Source organism: Lemur catta, chromosome 1, assembly GCF_020740605.2.
Source record: "Lemur catta isolate mLemCat1 chromosome 1, mLemCat1.pri, whole genome shotgun sequence".
Lineage (NCBI taxonomy): Eukaryota > Metazoa > Chordata > Mammalia > Primates > Lemuridae > Lemur > Lemur catta.
The window spans coordinates 45,162,194-45,176,318 of NC_059128.1; the positions used below are offsets into that span (position 1 = coordinate 45,162,194).

Sequence of the window (14,125 nt, forward strand, 5' to 3'; positions counted from 1 at the left end):
AGGGCATCCCAGCATCTATGACATCCTTTTGTTCCCAGTAAACTTTTTTGATCCCCCGCCCCTTTTTTTTTTTTTTTTTTTTGGAGACAGTCTCACTCTGTGCCCAGGCTAAAGTGCTGTGGCGTCAGTCTAGCTCACAGCAACCTCAAACTCCTGGGCTTAAGCAATCCTCCTGCCTCAGCCTCCCAGAGTGCTAGGATTATAGGCATGAGCCACTGTGCCTGGCCAACTTTTTTGATCTTAATAAAATTTTATACTAGAGAAGATCATCGCTTAGCTCTATATTAAGAAATCTAGAAAAGACACAAAGGCAGGCAGGTATGGATTACTGAGCATTGGGGAGTTATTTTTCTTCTCTTATGAAATTAGAATTCATTAAAAAGTTATCTTTAAAACTTTCCAATTGTTAGTATAGCGTGTGTAAAATTTGCAAGTTTAGATTAAGCCAAAGTCTCACAAATTTCTATACTTTTTGAAATCAGATAGTACAGGTTGAGTATTCCTAATCTGAAATCCAAAATGCTCCAAAATCTGAAACTTTTTGAATGCAGACATAATGCCACAAGTGGAAACTTCCACACTAACCTCATGTGATGGATACACAAAATTATTAAAAAGATTGTGTAAAATTACATTCAAGCTACGTGTATAAGGTATATATGCAACATAATAGAATTTTGTGTTACTTGGATTCTCTTCCTGAGATACCTCGTTATGTATATGCCGGTATTCCAGAATCTGAAGTCCAAAACACAGTGGTCCCAAGCATTTCAGATAAGGGATACTCAACTTGTATATGTCCTCTAACTTTGTTCTTTTTTTCCAAAAAGGTTTTGGCTATTCTAGGTCTTTTGCATTTCCTTATAAAATTTAGGATTGACTTGTTATTTTCTACAAAAAAAAGCTTGTTGGGATTTTGGTAAGAATTATATTGACTCTGTAGATTAATTTGGGGAGAACTGCCATTTTACCTAAATTGAGTCTTCTATGAACAGAGAATGTCTTACCATTTATTTAGATATTTTAATTTCTCACAGCAATATTTTGAAATTTTCAGTGTATAAATCTGTACTTCCTTTTTTAGATTTATTCCTAAACATTCTATTATTTTTAATGCTATTGGGAGTAGAATTGTTTTCTTAATTTCATTTTTGGGTAGAAATACAATTGTCTTTTATGTATTGATTTTGTGTCCTGCAAACCTGATAAACTCATTTATTAATTCTAGTTGGTTTTGTGGGATTTTTTGTTTGTTTTGTGGATTCCTTAGGATTTTTTAATGTACAGGGTCATGTCTTCTGTGAATAATGATGCTTTACTTCTTCCTTTAGAATCTGAATGCATTTAATTAATTTTGCCTATTGTGCTAGTTATAATCTCCAGTACAATGGTGAATAGCAATGGAGAGAGTAAATATTCTTTCCTTGTCCTGATCTTAGGGGGAAAACGTTCAGTCTTTCACCATTAACACATTAACTGCCATGTGTGTTGTATTTAACTTGTGCTAGTTTTCAGCCCAGGGCTTCGTGAAGCATATGTAACTCACATGTCTCTTCACCTTGGGAGCCGAAAGAACTATTTTTCAAGTTGCATATAACTCACATACAGAAAACAATAAAAAATAACAAATTTTTCATTAAATTAGAAAGGATCATTTTGTTTTTGAAGTTTTTGTTCTGTTTTCTTAATAAAACATTGTGGTCCCAAGGAAAAAATTTTTTTTCTAGTGTGGCAGTCAATGTGTTAAGTATGATGTTACTATAGGTTTTTCACAGGTGCCTTTTATCAGGTTGAGGGTGCTCCCTTTTATTCCTGGTTTATTCCTAATTTTATTCCTAGTTTTTTTAGGAATTTTGTCAAATACTTTTTCTGCATCTATTGAAATTATATGTTGTTTTTGTCCTTTATTTGATTAACATGGTATATTACAGTAACCAATTTTTTGGATGCCAAATTTACCTTGCATTCCAGGGATAAATTCTCCCTGGTCATGGTTTTGTAGTCCCTTTTATATGTGGCTGACTTCCATTGAATTCTTATAACTTGCACTGATTTCTGTAAGTTGATTGTAATTTCCAATTTCTGTAAGTATTGAAATTGTCATTTCTAACAATATTTCAAAATAAGTATACTTATTATTTTCACTGATTGCTCTTATTTTTATGTTGGGATATAAATTTGTACTATAATTTGAATGTTAAATTTTATAGGAAAATACTAAAAATAATACCCTCTGCTTTTGTAGCCTATGGACCAGCTCTCATTGAACACTGCCTTATAGAAAATGGATTCTCTGGTAATGTCAAAGTGGATGAAAAACTTGAAAGTAAAGGTATGTCTGTATGGTACAAGTTTTGTTGATTTTCATTTATTTCCTTTTTAAAAAACTCTCAAAATTATTTCTGGAAAAGTAATAAGTGAACAGGTAGTTCTAGACTTAAAAAACATTTGCTCTCTCAGTGTCCTATGCACGTGGGTATTCCTTCCTGGCTTCCTACTCTAATTACTAGACCTACCTTGTTACCTTTGAGGAATATTCTCCTTTCCCACTCACTAAACTTTTGGAATGATTGGGAACTGAACTTGGGATAGTTGGGGTTGCAAGAAGTTGAATTATTACCCTTCTGCCTCAGAACCTGGAGTGCTTCTGGAAATAGCATTATTCATGCATTTTAATTTCTATAGTAATGTGCGGTTGTATGATGGACTAGGCTTTTGTAACTATTTAACTGCCAGATTAGGATAATAAAAAAGTAGAGGGAAAGACAAGGAAAATGTAAGATTTGGTCTTTGACAGATTTTGATCTGCAAAGTATCTTGTACAACTTAAAAAAAATCATTCTTAATGTTTATATTTTGGGATTATATAACATTTCTTAATATTTAGGGATAACTTTCATGCTGTAATTTTTTTGTGTGTGTTTAAAAAAGAAATTGAATGTTTTAGTGATTTAGTTTCTGAAATATGTTAATTAGTACAATCCTAATAAAAATGAAAACAGGTGGTAGTGATGCTGTTTTTTTTTTTTTAAATGAATTTGATGTTCATCTGGAATGAAAGCATGTGAAAATGTTCAGGAAAACTCTAGAAAATAATAGAAAATTCTAGAAAGTAATAGTTCTGACTTATTACTATTTATTACTGTCTGTGTAATCTTTCCATAGATTAAAATATATTATGAAGCTATAGTAATTGAAACTGTAAGTTTTTGGAAAAGGAATAAATAGCATGAAGAATCCAGGAACAGGCCTAAATATATATGGGAATTTAGTTACAAACAAAGTGCCTTTCACATCATGGAGGGAAAGATGGGTGATTCACTAAAAGCTACTGGGACCACAAGCTGGTTGAAACATAACCTTATTTACATATATCGATTACAAACATGAAATAACTATATCTAATTTTCTTGAACACTTTATATTATTATTTCATAAGCACTTTTCTGTTTTCTGTATAGGTGTTTAACCATGGTTAATTGACACTTGATTGACACTCCTTTTTTTTTTAATTCCCCCATTAGATATTGAAAAAGTACTTGTTTGTCTGCAGAAAGCAGAAGACTATATGAAAACAACATCCAACTTCAGTGGGAAGGTATCACTATGTATACTTATTATATATCGTTGGGGTTTTATTTGAATTTTCAGAAATTAAATGTTCACTAAAGGCTCAGTATATGTAAATTTTGTGATTCTAATTTGGAAAATTGTTGTTTGAAATATGTTTATTCTAGAGTAGTTTTTTAAAAATTGCTGTTGGTATAGGCACTCCAGAAAAGTTAAGGAATTTGAAAATATTTCTTCTTGAGTTGATTTTGGATAGACAAGCACAATTTCATTTGCCAGCACTTTCCCAGAGTTTTGTGATTTACTGCACCCTAATAGTTATTGAATTATCTCATACCTTGTGAATGTTTTTCTTCCCTGTTCAAAGTGTAACTTTACTTACAAAAACTTAAAATTAATATCAGTCGTGGAAAGTAAATCTTTATAAATTATGACTAGAAATGATTTTCATGTTGGATTTTTGTAGGGATACATCATTCAGAAAAGAGAAGTAAAACCAAGCCTGGAAATAGATAAACCAGTTGAAGACATACTCACGTAAGCATGTAGGCATGGATCAGTTTGCTTTGGATGTTTATTAATGCTCTTGAGTGTGATATAATAAATGTATTTTACAGGTATGAGGAATTTCATCCTTTCTTGTTTTCTCAACATTCACAATGTCCATATATAGAGTTTGAATCATTTGACAAGGTAGGTTTTCCAGTTCTGTTCTTTGACCAGTTAGTTAACATGATATGCGTTGTTAAGTTAGTATCAATTGCTTTGATTGAGAAATTAAAAATATTCTTGCTTTACAATCACTGTGAATCCGGGCATTAAAGATAAACAGGGCACACCTACGCGTGTACATTTTCTTCCCTTCCTCTCCCTCTCTCCGCTTTCCTCTCTATCTCTTTTTCTGCTCTCCTTTCCCCCTCCCTACCACTTGGTCTTTAGTCCATTTATGTCTGTCTTTCTGACCCCCACCCCCATTCCTTTCTCCCCCTCCTCCCTTCCTTTTTCTTGGTGGGGGCAGGGAAAATCAATGCAGATACAACTACAGCTGTTGGAAACAATTGTTGCCACTTTATTTCAAAGTAAAGGACCAAAGATTTGAAGGCAGTTTGATTCTTGGTATTGTTTAGCTGTATAATAAACTTACTGGAATCCGTTCAAGTCCTTTCAGTGGTGTTATGAAACAAAATAGCCTCTAAAATTCTGTGTATGCAAGTTGAAGTAGAGACTATGCCCTTTTTTTTCAGCTAGTTGTTTGTCTTTCTTTAATAAGGCCGTGGATGAATTTTATTCCAAGATAGAAGGACAGAAAATTGATTTAAAAGCTTTACAACAGGTACAGTATTATTAAAAACACACTTATATTAAACCAACTAGTCTTACAGTGGTTTTATGAGTAGATGATGCTTTTGTATAGGAATGGGCAGCCTTTTGAGAAATAATGTAGTATAGAAAGTGTGGGAACTCTCTGATCATTTTTATTTTTTTTGAGATGAAGTCTCACTTTCTTGCTCAGGCTGGTCTCGAACTCCTGGGCCTCCCAAAGTGCTGGGATTACAGGTGTGAGCCACTGTGCCCAGCCTCTCTTCTCTCGAGTTATAATAAAGATGCAGGGGAGGTGTCATTGTTGAAAGTATATCCTTGTTTGTTTCATCAGTATGTCAGATATTCTCTAAAAAGGGAAATAAAGTGAGAAGGTGAGGCTGGTACCCAGTATGATTTGCTTTGTTAAAACAATACAGAGCTTCTCAAACTTTGCTGTTAGGGGAACACTATTCTAGGGTGATTTTAAATAGGCCAGAGGAGGGGCAATTGTTTATCATTGAACTGTTTTTTTAAAACTGGACTTTAAAACTAGGTCTTTAATATGTTTTCTGTTGATCATGACTCCAAATTTAATATGCAGTATTTTTCTAGCACATTTGACTGTTTTTAGAGCATTTGCAGTAGAACAGTTTAATTTGAAGGGGATTTTATTTTTCAAAAATATTAATAAAGTCTTAAAATGTGTGTGCAAAAATGTCTAATTATGTTAATTCCTGTATCCTCTCCCCTTCAGTTTTAAAAAATTAGTTAATCATAGTACAATTTGAAAGCAGGTAGGTCCAAGAATTATATAATATGATTACCACATGGTGGCAGCACTTTGGCTAGTAAACAGATAACTTAGCAGTAGTGCTGAACCCCATGTTTTTATGGGTATCAAAATACCAGTGATTGGCCGGGCACAGTGGCTCATGCCTGTAATCCTAGCACTCTGGGAGGCTGAGGCGGGCGGATTGTTTGAGCTCAGGTGTTCGAGACCATCCTGAGCAAGAGCGAGACCCCTGTCTCTACTAAAAATAGAAAGAAATTATATGGACAGCTAAAAATATATATAGAAAAAATTGGCCGAGCATGGTGGCACATGCCTGTAGTCCCAGCTACTCGGGAGGCTGAGGCAGGAGGATGGCTTGAGCCCAGGAGTTTGAGGTTGCTGTGACTAGGCTGACGCCACAGCACTCACTCTAGCCTGGGCAACAAAGTGAGACTCTGTCTCAAAAAAAAAACCAGTGATTAATTTTGGTAATTGTTCGTTCTTTTGATAGTCACCATTCCTGTAATTTAAATCTTCTAAGTGTTTCATCCAGCATTTAAATGCTCATTAATTGGTGATGCTGTTACTAGTGTTAGAAAATTTACCCCCAAACTGATAACCTTGAAATGTAAATTATATATGATAAAAGAGAGAAACTTAAATAACTACTATGAGCTTTTGTATTATTAATTTAGGAGAAAAATGCTCTGTAAAATAGTAGAATTTTCTCAGCAATAAAATAAAAAGCTGTTTGGTAGTTTATGCTCTTTAAGAATTCATTCCCCCAAACATTACTTTTTATGGAGACAGGATCTTGCTCTGTTGCCCAGGTTAGAGTGCAGTGAGTGTCATTACCACAGCTCACTGTAACCTCAAACTCCTAGGCTCAAGCGATCCTCCCACCTCAGCCTTCTGAGTAGCCATGACTACAGGCATGCACCTTCCCATCTGGCTAATTTTTTATTTTTTGTAGAGATAGGATCTTGCTATGTTGGTCAGGCTGGTCTCAAGCAATTCTCCTGCCTTAGCCTCCCAAAGTGCTGGGATTACAGGCATGAGCCACTGCATCCGGCCCCAAACTTTACTTTCATGCCATAGGAAAGATGTCTTGATCTGCCTGCATGAACAATGCCAAGCACATTAGGGGCATATCTTACATACAGTGTAACCTATGATCAAGAAACCTTTCTATATAGGAAATGGGAGTTAGGTGTGCAGGAGAGGTAATTTTGGAGCATGAAACACTTTGGAGCAGGATAGGCCTCGGAGAGTGAACTATGGGGAGCTTTAGCTAGCTAGGTAACAACACTGAGGGGACAGAGTTGGGGTCAGCATAGTGAGTTTCAGGAGGTAGAAGAGAAGTGCCACGAGGTAGGAGAAATCTAATTTTCACAAAATCTGTTTTGTCAATAAAAGGAAAAACAAGCATTGAAGAAATTAGATAATGTCCGAAAGGATCATGAAAACAGATTAGAAGCTCTTCAACAGGCTCAGGTATTAATGTTTAGATTTTTCAGATGCTTTTTCAAAAATGTTAACCTTTAAGTGGCATTATAGTAAATGTGTTTGGTTTGTTTCTTAAGGAAATAGACAAATTGAAAGGAGAACTCATAGAAATGAACCTACAAATAGTTGACAGAGCCATTCAGGTAGTTCGAAGTGCTTTAGCCAACCAGATAGACTGGACAGAAATTGGGTTAATTGTGAAAGAAGCCCAAGCCCAAGGAGACCCTGTTGCAAGCGCAATCAAAGAATTAAAACTACAAACGAATCATGTTACGATGATGCTAAGGTAAGTCTGATTCTTAGTTAAGCAGTTAATGCTTGTCTTTATTTTGTTACTTAACTGTTCACTGTATTCATTAAAAAAATTTTATCTTTATTTGGAAATTTATTCTCAAAGGAATAGAAGAAAATTAATTTAGATTAAAATATAAATAATGGAACTGTTTAAATACCGTAAACCATTTATAATTTTGTTGAGGAAAAGAAATTGAAAGTAAAAAATTGATGTCATTGACGTTAGTGAAATACTATTGAATATTTTTAATAGAAATCCATACTTGTTATCAGAGGAGGAAGATGACGATGTTGATGGTGGCGTCAATGTTGAGAAAAACGAAACCGAACCATCAAAAGGGAAAAAGAAAAAGCAAAAGAATAAACAGCTGCAGAAGCCTCAGAAAAATAAACCGTTACTTGTTGATGTTGATCTCAGCTTGTCAGCATATGCCAATGCTAAAAAGTAAGTCATTTAAGTTTAAATTTTAGGTAAAATATTATCTGTGATAAATGAGGTTACTGAGGATTTTAAGAAAACATTATTTCACCTGTATTATATGGTGACTTCTTTTGGATAAAAGTATTTTCTTTAATTTAGTTTTTATGCATTATGCAATTTGTTACGATTTGTTCTGTATGATTTTAGAATCTATAAAATTAGAAATAAGTAGAAAACTAAAAAATAAAGATTTTGCTTAAAATTTAGGAGGAATATGTTTTTCTAGGTATTATGATCACAAGAGATATGCTGCCAAGAAAACACAAAAGACTGTTGAAGCTGCTGAGAAGGTACTTGATATTTTTTAGCGTGAATGTTAATTGTTTTTGCCTGCTTTAATTTAATGGCCTTAATTATGTCTTCTGTTTAAACGAGGTTTTCTAATTCAGAAATATCTTTCAAACTTAATTTTGCTTTAAATTTGTGCATTTCCAGTTTTTACTTTCATCCCCAAACCTGCCCCTCTCCCATTGTTTCCCATCTCAGTACATAGCACCTTCATTTTTCTCTTTGCTCAGGTTAAAAACGTTTGCAATATCCTGGTCTCTTCTCTCATTAGTCATCTCCAATCCAACAGCAAATCCTTTTGGTTCTTTCTTTTAAACTATAACCAGAACCTGGCTGTTTCTCCTTATATCGACTGGTTAGGCCTCCATTTTCTCTGTATTCACATGGATTATAACAGTAGCCTCTTACTGGATCTCTCTCCTTCTACCCTTTACCCACTGCTGTCTGTTCTCCACATAGCACCCTTTATGATCCTTTTAAGTCAGAAGTGAAGTCCTTTCTCCTCTGCTCAAAATCTTCCAGTTACTTCCCATCTTAATGCAATTCAGAACCCTTCTCCTGGCATACAAGGACCTGCTCATGGTCTGCTCCCCTCTGAACTCATCACCTGGTATCCCTCTTCTCACACACACTTTCTGACTACACTAGGATCTTAGATGTTCATAAAATAATGACACATTTTACCCTCTCAGGGCCTTTGCACTTGCAGCTCTCTACCTGGAATGTTCTTCCCTCAAAATTTTCATGGTTTGAACCCTTCCTTAATTCACATGTCTACTTAAAGGAGACTTTATCAGAGAATCCTTCCTTGACCACTTTTATTAAAAATAGTACCACCCTCAGTCAGTCTCTCTATTTTGGTTTGTTTTTCTTCTTAAACCTGCACCCAACCAACTGACATGTTAATTTGAATATTTATTTGTCTCTCCTCTCTAAAATGTAGATTGCGTGAAAGAAGGATCTTAGTCTATTTTCTTCATCACTGTATGCCAGTCCCTGGAATTTTGCCTGGAACAAAGTAGGCACTTTAACATCTGTTAAATGAGTGGCCTTCATTACTTTGCCCTTTATATACTGTTCCAACCCCATGTCTTTCTTTTTTTTTGAGAGAGAGAATCTCACCCTGTCACCCCAGCTAGAGGGCAGTGGTGTGATCATAGCTCACTGCAAACTTAAATTCCTAGGCTCAAGCAATTCTTCTGCCTCAGCCTCCCTGAGTAGCTGGGACTACAGGCACATGCCACTACACCTGGCTGATTTTTTTCTATTTTTTTGTAGAGAGAGGTGTCACTTTTGCTCAAGCTGGTCTTGAACTCCTAGCCTCAAGCAGTCCTTCTGCCTTGGCCTGCCAGAGTGGCAGGATTACAAGTGTGAGCCTCTTCACCTGGCCTCCAACCTCACTTCTTGACATTTTGCCCTGTGATTACTACTTTCTGGTCTTTTCTTTCTGCTTTTAATATCCTTCTTCCTATTCTTTGCATGATAACTCCATTAGTCTTTAGGCTTTAGCTTAAATGCCATCTCTTCAGAGATACCTTTTTTGACCATAATGCAGCATAAATTGAGTTCCTTTGTTAATACTCTTGTAGCATCTTTAGAAGCACTTACCATATGTTTATTTGAATGGTTATATGTTTAATAGTTGTCTCTGCTACTACACCCCAGTGGGATAGTGAGGGGGCACTTGATCCATCTTGTTCACTGTTGTAATCTCCAGCATCTAGCCTAGAATCTGGTACATGATAGGCACTCAGTATCTAGTCAATGAACAAGGCATTTCTTTTGTAGGTCTTGAATAAGTATTTGCATACGGTAAATCTTTGACTTAAATTATTTTAATATTTAAGGCAAAATATTTTTATTTCTTCATTACTTTCAAGTATGGATGTTTGTATGTATAGATAGTGCCATTTTGTGACTTCTAAAAACTGTTTCTTGCCCCATCACTTACTTTGGTATTACTTAAATAAATTCTTAATCATTTATTTTTAAAACTCTTCTTTTAAATAGGCATTTAAATCAGCAGAAAAGAAAACAAAGCAAACATTAAAAGAAGTTCAAACTGTTACCTCTATTCAAAAAGCAAGAAAAGTATATTGGTAAGTGTTCTTTTTTTGTTTTTATCAGAATTACACATACACATTGTTTAGAAAATCAAACAGTTCTCCAAATCTTGTTACAAATACTAGTACCCCTGCAGTTCTTGACCCCTACCCCTATTGTCTGCACTCCCAAGAAAACTTCTTGTAGTTCTTGTATATCTGCAGCCTCCAACCCTCCCTAACACCTCCAGGTCCATGGCCTGTTAGGAACTGGGTGGCACAGCAGGAGGTGAGGGAGGGAATAGGGGTGGGGAGGTAGGCCAACAAAGCTTCATCTGTATTTACACCTGCTCCCCATTGCTCACATCACTGCATAAGCTCCACCTCCTGTCAGATTAGTGGCAATGTTAGATTCTCAGGAGCATGAACCCAACTATAAACTGCGCATGCGAGGGATCTAGGTTGCGTGCTCCTTATGAGAATCTAATGCCTGATCAGAGGTGGAGCTGAGGCAGTGACACTAGCGCTGGAGAGCAGTTGCAGGTACAGATTATCATTAGCAGAGAAGTTTGACTACACAATAAATGCAATGTACTTGAGTCATCCTAAAACCAGTCCCTGGTGCCTAAAAGGGTTGAGGAACCTCTGTTTTAGATAATTCTTTTGATACTTACCTTCATTTCTTTAGTAATATGCTTATATTGCTGCTTTTTAATTTTTCTCTCTTCCACTCTTCTACTGACTTCCCACTGTGGAAGATGAGGATTTTCCTCTCTTTCCTCTTGTGTTCCATTAAATACACACACAATTACAGTATAGTTTTGTCAAGATTCATATTCAGCGTTAGCATTATTATGAATATTAAATTGTAGTCACATCGTATTCTGAGCCACATAGTAAGTATTCTGTTTTCTTTTTCTTTCCTTAAATATTTGATGTCCTTAAATATTTGATGGAATACATTTGTGAAGCTGAATAGCCCTGGAATTTTCTGTATAGAAAGCTTTTCATTACAGATTCAAATTCATTAGTAAATATAAGGACTGTTAAATTTTCTAGTTTTGGTAAGCAGTGTTTTTATGAGATTTTGTCTAAAGTTTGAAATTACTAGCAAACAGTTCATAATATTTCTTTTAAGAACTTTAGCATAATTGTGAGTTTGTCCATTTCTCCTTTTACTTCTGCCAGTTTTTGCTTTATATATGAGGCTATGTAATTAGGTGATACAAATATAGAACTGTTATATCTTCCTAATGAATTGAGCCTTTTGTCAACTTTAATGAAATGTCCTAACTTGTAACTGTGTTTTCCTTCTTTGTCAGGTATAACTAAATCACCTTTTCTTTTGGTTAGTGTTTGCATAGTATATATTTTTTAATTGTTATATTACAACCTTTCCATGTAGGAAAGGAGCATATATATCATTGTCATTGTTGTTTTCCAGTCTGACGGTCTTTGCCTTTTACCTGGGGCACATAATACAATTAGACTTAATGTAATCTCTGGTTTATTTGGGTTTAAATCTAACCATCTTACTATTTGCTTTCTGTTTGTCCCATTTGTCCTGTGTTCTCTTTTGTCTTCCTTTTGCCTTCTTTTCATCGGCTACTTTTTATTGTCTTGCCGGTTATACATTCCTTTATTAGGATGATAACAAAATACATCCTTGATTTTTCTTTCCCATTCTCTTTGTCCTTGTGTGTTTTTTTTATAAACCTCTTTACTGTCATTAGGGGAGTGGCTAAATAAGTATAGTATATGCATTCAATAGTGAGGAAAAAATATTTTTAATAGAACAAAGAAAGCAATATGCAGAACAGTGTGTGTGCTGTGTCTAAAAAAGAGGAGATCAGAGTAAATATTTTGTGTTAGCTTTTGTATACATAAAGCAACTCAACAGGGATACACAGGAAGATAATCACAATGGCTCCCTGTTTGGTAGCAGTGGGCAGAACTGAAATGATACAGGATCTCTCATGATTCCTTTTTATATAATTAAAAAATTTTTTTCAACCATGAGTGTTACCCAGTTAAAATTCAAATTAGAAAATAGTAATAAAATCCTTTTGCTATTATATTTTTGGGGACGTTAAGGGAGTTTAGTTTAATTCCTATGCTCTATCTACCATCTTAAACCAGAAGTTTTTAAAATTATAGATTAAATCACACAGAAGATTATCTCTGTAATATATAATATAGCAGATAATTATGTTTATATTGCATGCCATTTTCTAAATGTCATACAAATATACACTCTATATTTTCTATCCTGATAGCATTAATCATTAAAACTCAAGTTTGTCTTTTTAGAAAAGTTTATTTTACCATTCTGAAGGCACGTTTTGGTCTTTTGTATTAAAGTATAAAGACTATCATATATGTAAAGATTAATTGCATATGTGAATTCAGACAGCTTTGTGGAGCTACTAGCTGTGTAATTAAGAATCCACCAGTTTATTTCTTTATATTCAGAATTTTAGTTTCTTTGCTTAAAATATTTTTAGTGTGAATATAAGATAAAATTGTTAGAGATAAAGAATATAATGATAAAAGGGTCAATCCATCAGGAAGATAATTGAGAAAAGAGGGAAAACAACTTTTCTTTCTTACCAGTGGTCAAAAGCCTTCCAGTGCCTCACTGAAAGAAAGCTAAACCTAGGCACCATGTGACATTTTATACTTTTGCTTTGTGTAATTCATTGTTGTATATTATCTTTGAGTTTAAGAAGGCTATCTATATGGAGTAAGGAGATAATTTTTTTAAACATAGGCTTTTACTTCTTTTTTGTAAGACCATCTTGAGAATATCTTGGGATAAGGTGTGTTGCAGGTTTTTAGTAAAATTCAGCTTGATACCTTAAAAAAATTAAAACATCAAGTTGTCTTAAACTATACAAGCAGGATATTTTCCTGTTTTGTTTGTAAAAACTGTGAATTCAGGCAGCTATAAAGAAAAGTTAACTTTTTTTCTTTCAATTTGGTAGGTTTGAGAAATTTCTGTGGTTCATTAGTTCAGAGAACTATCTAATTATAGGTGGACGAGATCAGCAACAGAATGAAATAATTGTGAAGAGATATTTGACACCAGGTATGTAAGATTAAAATTCTGAAGAATTTTCTTTTAAATGATTGAATAAGTTATCTCAAGATTAGGCATTGATTTTCATCATATACTCTTTTGTTTGACAGATTTAATTAGTAGAAAGATTTAATGCTTGATGGTTTATGGTTTGTTAAATATGTGCTTTGATACTTCATTTTCGTTTTAAGTGAATATTCCTAAAGTAGTATTGCTGAGCTGATCTGCAGTGTTGGGACTTTTGATGCAAAATGGCTTTCAATCCTCCAAAGTCATTGTAGGTTAAATTTTTAAAAGCTTGATTTTTTTTAGTGCTAAAGTTTGTAACTATTTTTCACATTTAGAAATAGGACTTAAAGTGTCATTTCTTATTTGTTTTTATTTAAGGAGATATCTATGTACATGCTGATCTTCATGGAGCTACTAGCTGTGTAATTAAGAATCCAACAGGTAGTGTATTTCTTTCTATTCAGAATTTTAGTTCCTTTCCTTAAAATATTTCTAGTGTAAATATAAGACAAAATTAATAGAGATAAAGAATATAATGGGCCGGGCATGGTGGTTCACGCCTGTAATCCTAGCACTCTGGGAGGCCGAGGTGGGAGGATCACTTGAGGTCAAGAGCAAGAGTGAGACCCTGTCCCTACGAAAAATAGAAAAAATTAGCCAGGCGTGGTTGTGTGGGCATATAGTCCCAGCTACTTGGGAAGCTGAGGGAGGAGAATCACTTGAGCCCAGGAGTTTGAGGTTGTAGTGAGCTACGATGATGCCACTGCACTCTACCCAAGGCG

General features: G+C 34.6%; 1 protein-coding gene across 3 annotated transcripts in view; it reads left to right on the forward strand.

The window, feature by feature from the left end:
- The window catches only part of NEMF (nuclear export mediator factor), a 52,144-nt gene that overhangs the window by 16,293 nt on the left and 21,726 nt on the right, over positions 1 to 14,125 (forward strand). For all 3 annotated transcript variants that reach the window (XM_045567703.1, XM_045567711.1, XM_045567720.1), the window contains exons 7-18: positions 2,246 to 2,332; positions 3,525 to 3,598; positions 4,037 to 4,107; positions 4,188 to 4,263; positions 4,841 to 4,903; positions 7,061 to 7,138; positions 7,228 to 7,436; positions 7,698 to 7,889; positions 8,152 to 8,215; positions 10,224 to 10,312; positions 13,240 to 13,343; positions 13,722 to 13,784. In XM_045567703.1, the coding sequence (XP_045423659.1) occupies positions 2,246 to 2,332; positions 3,525 to 3,598; positions 4,037 to 4,107; positions 4,188 to 4,263; positions 4,841 to 4,903; positions 7,061 to 7,138; positions 7,228 to 7,436; positions 7,698 to 7,889; positions 8,152 to 8,215; positions 10,224 to 10,312; positions 13,240 to 13,343; positions 13,722 to 13,784 (1,170 nt within the window). The remainder of the gene's footprint in view (positions 1 to 2,245; positions 2,333 to 3,524; positions 3,599 to 4,036; positions 4,108 to 4,187; positions 4,264 to 4,840; positions 4,904 to 7,060; positions 7,139 to 7,227; positions 7,437 to 7,697; positions 7,890 to 8,151; positions 8,216 to 10,223; positions 10,313 to 13,239; positions 13,344 to 13,721; positions 13,785 to 14,125) is intronic.